Here is a 6,000-nt window from a genome sequence, read left to right on the forward strand (position 1 = left end):
TTTTTTAAAGTCTAAAATATACCATCTTGTTGTCGTCTTCTTTCTTCTCTGCGCTCCTTGGCTAATTTTTGTTTTATATCATTTTTAAGTACAGATCCATCTATCACTAAAAAAAAGAATATAGTTAGACATTAATAGGATATCAAATTTTAATGATATGACACATGACATCTTCCAAAGCATTCTAGGAATTATACCTGGTTTAAATGCTGATCTTGTATTTGAGGATTGGGGTGGAAGGGAGCTAAATCCACTCTGATTGCGTCTTTCTTGAGCAATGGCATGAGCGGCAGCAACTAAAATACAGGGAGATAAAGAAAAGGGATTAGATATTAAGATTACAAACAGCTAATACAGGGGGCTGCAAAGCACAGCCAATTGTGTCTTTGATGATGAAATATAGCATATCTTCCATAAGGGGAAGTCATGGCGGGTTAATCTAAGTCAACAACAAAGACATATTGAGTTCATGATGTTCAACAATAATTTCACAAAAAATTAAAAGTGTGTGCTGTGGATGTGACAGCATAACTGTGACATAAAGAGAGTTGTTAGTGGAAGTAGCAGGACAAGTTTGTGGATGAATAGTAGCTAGTGATTAATAGCCTTCAAAATGCATCAGACAAGACATTCTGCCAAGAACTAGAAAAACTGAGCTGGCAAGGAATTGGAAAAAAAGTTTCGCCATAACCTGGGACTTCAGAAAGCATTTGGAGTTTATGGATATTAATTTGGAAGCAAAAGTGTCAACAGTGATATCCTCAGAGATCGGCCCAAATGACCTAGATCAGGGGCTTTCTACACTGGCTGCAGCCACCTAAACTGCTTTAAAATAATTAGCAATGCCTGCCCCTCCCAGCCTCCACTCTCTGGGGGGTAGGACCCAGGCCTTTACAGTTGCAAAAAGCTCTATTCTGATGCATATTGATGGTGGTGAACCACTCAAGGAATTTCCAGTGATGGTATTATTCTAGGTAGAAAAATGTCAAGCAAACAAATGTAAATTATACAATACAAATTTACATATGTCTTGTGTAAACAGGTAGAAAATTGAGAAATAAACTTCAATAAGAGGGATGGAGGTGGGTGGAAAAGGTGAAGAGGAATATAGTCAATAATAGTGTGATAAGTTTATAGGGTGACACATGATTACTAGATTTAGTGTGGTGATCCCATTGTAAAGGTATATAAATATCAAATCACTATATTGTACACCTGAAACTAATATAATATTGCATACCAACTATTTTTAAATTTAAAAAATAAATAAAACTTCAATAGGAGTATAAGGGGGGCACAATTTGAGGGAAAGTAAGAAAAACTACAATTCTAGCGTGATACACATATAATTTATTATAAAGAATTTCCTGAAACCTTTAATTCCATATATGGCTGTTTCTAAAAGGCCCCCCAATACTGGGCATCTTCAGGAAGGATCTGTAGAACAACAATGAAAATTATTTTCTACCTTTGAATGAAAGCATAAGAAATATGGCCCCGTGATACTGCATACAACTCTCATTTCTATATATCAAGGAAAATATAACAGCTGAAGATGGGCAATGAAAATAATTAAGGGAACAGAGGTGCTGTCCTTGTACTCATAGAATGAACGGACTCTGAGATGTTAGTTGCCTCTGAAGAAAGATATCTGGGAGTCATTTTACAGAGTAACCTTGAAAAGTGACATCATAATGGCTGCCATAGGGATCACCATTTCAAAAGGGAAAAAGGATTTTTTTACCCCAGAGACCTAACAGCTCAGATAAAACATGACCTAGCTAAATTTGAAAATTAGACTCTTCTCACCTTCCTTAATAATTCAACTACTGGCAATTTTGTAGACCACAATTACCCTTTGAATTTGAGTACTAGTGTATTAAGAAAAATTCTTAAATACAGTCTAAAAATTAATCCCTCTATACACCCCCTCCAACTCCCAACATTTCTATGTGCGCACAGAGAAAACAAGTAGTTTTTGCACATTCGGTTTTCTTAAAAGTTCCAAGGAAAATTCATATTTTGTACATTTTGAGAGAAATTGTCCTTTTGGTCAGCTAAATTGTGCCAAAATATGGACTTTCCTTGGGACTTCTAAGAAAACCGAATGTGCAAAAACTACTTGTTTTCTCTGTGGGCACATAGAAATGTTGGGAGTTGGAGGGGGTGTATAGAGGGATTAATTAAACAGAAGTAACCTTAGAATTAGCTATGGTGGGAATAATGAACCAAATGATATAAAGGTTAATGTGGTAATATAACATCAAATATGATGTTTAGATCTTTATATCCAAATTCCTACTGGCAAAAAATATATTCACCAAAAGGTGAATAAAGGATTAACCTTTAAAAAAAAAGAAAAAGAAAGCACTATTATGCTGGGGCTAAGACAGGACTACATTTAAAGAAAAAGTGTAAAAGACATTACAAGAAAACCAATCTCCTTCAGGGAAAACTTAACAATCAATCATGCTATCTAGCCCAATATAAGCCTCAGAATTAAATGGAAAGAAAAATGGGTGCCACTAGCATGCCTAAGTTAAAGAATGCTTACACTTACTAGGTTTTTAAAAGATGTCATTGAGATTCTGAAGCCCCCTTTGGACATAAAACATTTTAGCTCATTACTGACTTCATGTAGAAAATTTCTGCTTCTCTCTGGCCCTTTTCCTCAACACATACACATACAATCACATACATACATACATACACACACATGACCTGTGTCACTAGAGTTCTGCTCCATTAGGGCAAAGTAAATGCAAGAAAGAACACAACATGACTAGTAAAGAGGGTCATCTTTCTAAGACTTCACACAAGCACAATCAACCCCAAATGCTAAATCCCATGGGATGTCAATGATATGCACCCCCATACTTATTCAGCAATTCTATATTGTTTGCCAGAGGTTGCTCTTGAATCCCTCTCAGAATTCAACATAAAATGTGTAGCCCTGCTTGCCTATGACTTTTCCTCCCCATGATCCTTTCTTCTGTATTCATCAGAAATATTAGGTCACAAAAACTACTATTTTTATTAGGTAGGAAAGGGCATAGATTGCAAAAAATGATTGAACAGGGTTTTTATTGTTATAAAAGGGATATGGTTGTGGCAGAGAACCATACTATGAAACTAACTGGTACAGATTAATAGATTTAGTGCTAATCACTGTTATTTGGACAACAGAATAAAAAGAAGCAAATGCTACAAAGTGCCAAACATTTCATTGACTCTGTCCCCATCAGGAAATGCTGAGACCAGGAAGGCAGTTCTGGTTTAGCATGTGATGCTTTCAATTTCTAACATAAAACGGGCAGCAAGGATGTTGGTCAACTAAGGTTCTGTGTTAAGCCTTTTTTGCATGGGTTTGTAAGTTTTTCGTTTGAAATACTGTCAATTCAAACAACTGTCCTATACGAGATTTTCAAATACTTTTCAAAGTTCAATATACAAATGTTTTGGGGGATTACCCGGAATGCTGGTTAATTTAAATCAATGATATAAAGCAATGTCAGAGAGTTTTAGGTGTCTTTAAGCAATAAAACAAATGTGAATTTATTGCAAACTGTCGCTCTAGAGACAGAAAAGAATTTTCTCCCGATGGAAAGTGTATTTGCTTCTGACACATTCTTTGGGGAGATCATTCAAAGCGTTCTGAAGTAACATAAATCTAAATTAATTTTTCAACTGCAAATGAAAAAAAAACAACAACTCCCTAAGGATTTCAGTAAAAATCAATAAGATAGTTTTATTCAAGCTCATACAAGAGGAAACCAGCCTGAGAACTGGCGAAAAGCAACCTGCTACAATCAAGAAATACTATCTCCCTCAGGTAGTGAAACAGTCTCGTGGGCTAAGAAATGTGCAACCAAATTTTACAAAATTAACGATTTGGGGGGGAAAAACTCTGGGGCACTGGGATAAGTTTAGGAGAAGCACTCAATTAGTTCAGCCTAGGGTCTGCAAGATGTCCCAGGAAAGGTGTTATCTTGGTGGAGTCCTGTGAATCAGGAGGTAGAGAGAGCCAAGTTTCACCCCAACTTAGGCTCCCTCTCCATCCGACCTTGACCAGGAGGGTGCCAGAGGTAAGGTTTTGGAGAGGCGTGGATTGCGACCGTGGGAAAGAATCAGAGCGCGAGCGCCCTGGGCAGAAGGAGAACTCCAACCACTGATGCCTGGAAGGACTGCGCCCGGCCGGGGAGGCGGTCCCGGTGCACAGGGTCCTTCGGAGCGCTCGCGCATCCTCAGCAGCCCCGCGTTCGTTCCGCCGGTTGCGGGGGCGCACGCCTTCCTCCCCACCTCCCCTCCCACCCATCCCCAACAACAGGCGGGGCTCAGGAACGTCCTCGGAGTCCGGGTTTCCAGGCCACCCCCCGCCCAGCAGCGCCCATTACTTCCGTCGCGCCCTGCTCCCAGGGTTCGACTGTTGGCGGCGCTGGCCCGCAGTTTCCCCATCCGTTCCTGTCCCATCACAACTCCCCGTCCCGTTCCAGAGGACTCCTGCGGGGATAAGGACGGGACCGGACGGCGAGAGGCGACTCCAGAATAAAGTTTTCTGGCGCCCACCGCGCAGCTCCAACGGTCTCCGGGCCGCGGGAACCCCGCCTCCCGCGCAGCCCGAGCCCCCGCACCCTCCCCCCAGGAAGCCGCCGCCGCCCGCTCACCCATGCGTTCCCGCATCCCCCTCAAGGATGTTCCGCCGCCACTGGCGGCGCGTTCCGCCATCTTCCAGCAATTGATCCCTGAGCCTCTACTGTCGCTGTCGCCACAGTGCGCAGGCTCCCGGCGCGGCCACCGCTCAGGCCGGGATACCGCCGCCAGAAGGCGTGTCGGAGCGGCTCCGCCCCCGCCCCGCCCGCCTGGGACCCCCTAAGTGGGCAGCGCTGCTTTCCACCCACCACGTGGTGACCTGCTTTGCCGAGACCACCTAGTCTAATGAAACCCTCCTGTGTGTTCCGAGCTCTCCCACCCCCATTGTGGGGGCCAGCCAGTCAGCAAGCGGCTTGGCCACCCAACATTCCTTTTCCCCTTTCGTCACTTCTACCTGGCAATGCAGTAATATTCCTTCCTTCCTACCTTCCTTCCTTCCTTCCTTCCTTCCTTCCTTCCTTCCTTCCTTCCTTCCTTCCTTCATTCGTTTACTTAGGGAGCTCGTACTGATTATCTCCTGGATGCGCTTGTATCACGAGTTTGCTAGTCTTTGGAACACTGCACAAAGAAAGGCCCAACTTGGAGGAAGAGGCTCAGGGAGAGGTTGGAAGGGAGAGAGGTTTCTATGAGGTGCTAGGGGCCCGATCATGAGCAGAGACGTTCTTAAATTGTTGCAAAATAAATTATGACACTGTTAGGTCTCAAAGTTGCGCGAATTATCTACAGGGTGCTTATGGGTCTTTTAAGTGAAGGAGAGTACTCACTGGCATTAATCTCTCCAGATATTGGAGGAGGCCCTTGGAGTTTACAGAATGTTTTTCCCACCCACAAGGAAAAACTTCCTTGGCTGGATGTGCCTTTGAAAATACGTCACTTTCATGGGTGCTGCCTGTGCAAAGTGGAGTCACCCCCTTTATTAGTATGATGTGGCACACGGTTTTAAGGAGCAGTTTATCGAAAGGGTAGGAAACTCCCAAATGGGGCAGGAGAGCACTTGTGAGATAAACACTTATGAGCCCACTGTGTCTCAAAATTACATAGGAGCTGTAATATGGGAGAACTTAACAACAGCAAACACTTACTGACTCTTACTATGTACCAGGTACTGTTCTAACTGCACTGCATTTAATAATTCATGTAATCCCCTACTATCCTATTAGGTAGGTACCATTACCACTCCATTTTATGGATTAAAAAACTAAAGCAGAGAGAGGTTAAATAATTTTCCAGAGTCACACAATTATAAGTAAGGGAAGTAGAATTTGAACTCAAAATGTCTGAACACAGTATCCATAAGCTTAGCCTTGTGCCATGCTCTTTCATGAGATTTCAGATATATGGTATATAATT

The 6,000-nt window shown here is 42.3% G+C and overlaps 1 protein-coding gene across 6 annotated transcripts in view; it reads right to left on the reverse strand.

Moving 5' to 3' along the window:
• MAP7D3 (MAP7 domain containing 3) overlaps positions 1–4,778 on the reverse strand; it is a 45,047-nt gene extending 40,269 nt beyond the window's left edge. For 5 of the 6 annotated variants that reach the window (XM_080652758.1, XM_080652757.1, XM_080652755.1 and 2 more), the window contains exons 1-3: positions 4,665–4,776; positions 198–296; positions 23–106 (exon numbers count right to left, since the gene is read on the reverse strand). In XM_080652758.1, the coding sequence (XP_080508884.1) occupies positions 23–106; positions 198–296; positions 4,665–4,725 (244 nt within the window). In that variant the 5' untranslated portion in view covers positions 4,726–4,776. Of the gene's footprint in view, positions 1–22; positions 107–197; positions 297–4,664 lie in introns of all 6 variants that reach the window. The other variant, XM_080652756.1, reaches the window with a different exon arrangement.
• Positions 4,779–6,000: the final 1,222 nt, after the last annotated feature.

Source organism: Plecotus auritus, assembly GCF_963455305.1.
Source record: "Plecotus auritus genome assembly, chromosome: X".
Classification (NCBI taxonomy): domain Eukaryota; kingdom Metazoa; phylum Chordata; class Mammalia; order Chiroptera; family Vespertilionidae; genus Plecotus; species Plecotus auritus.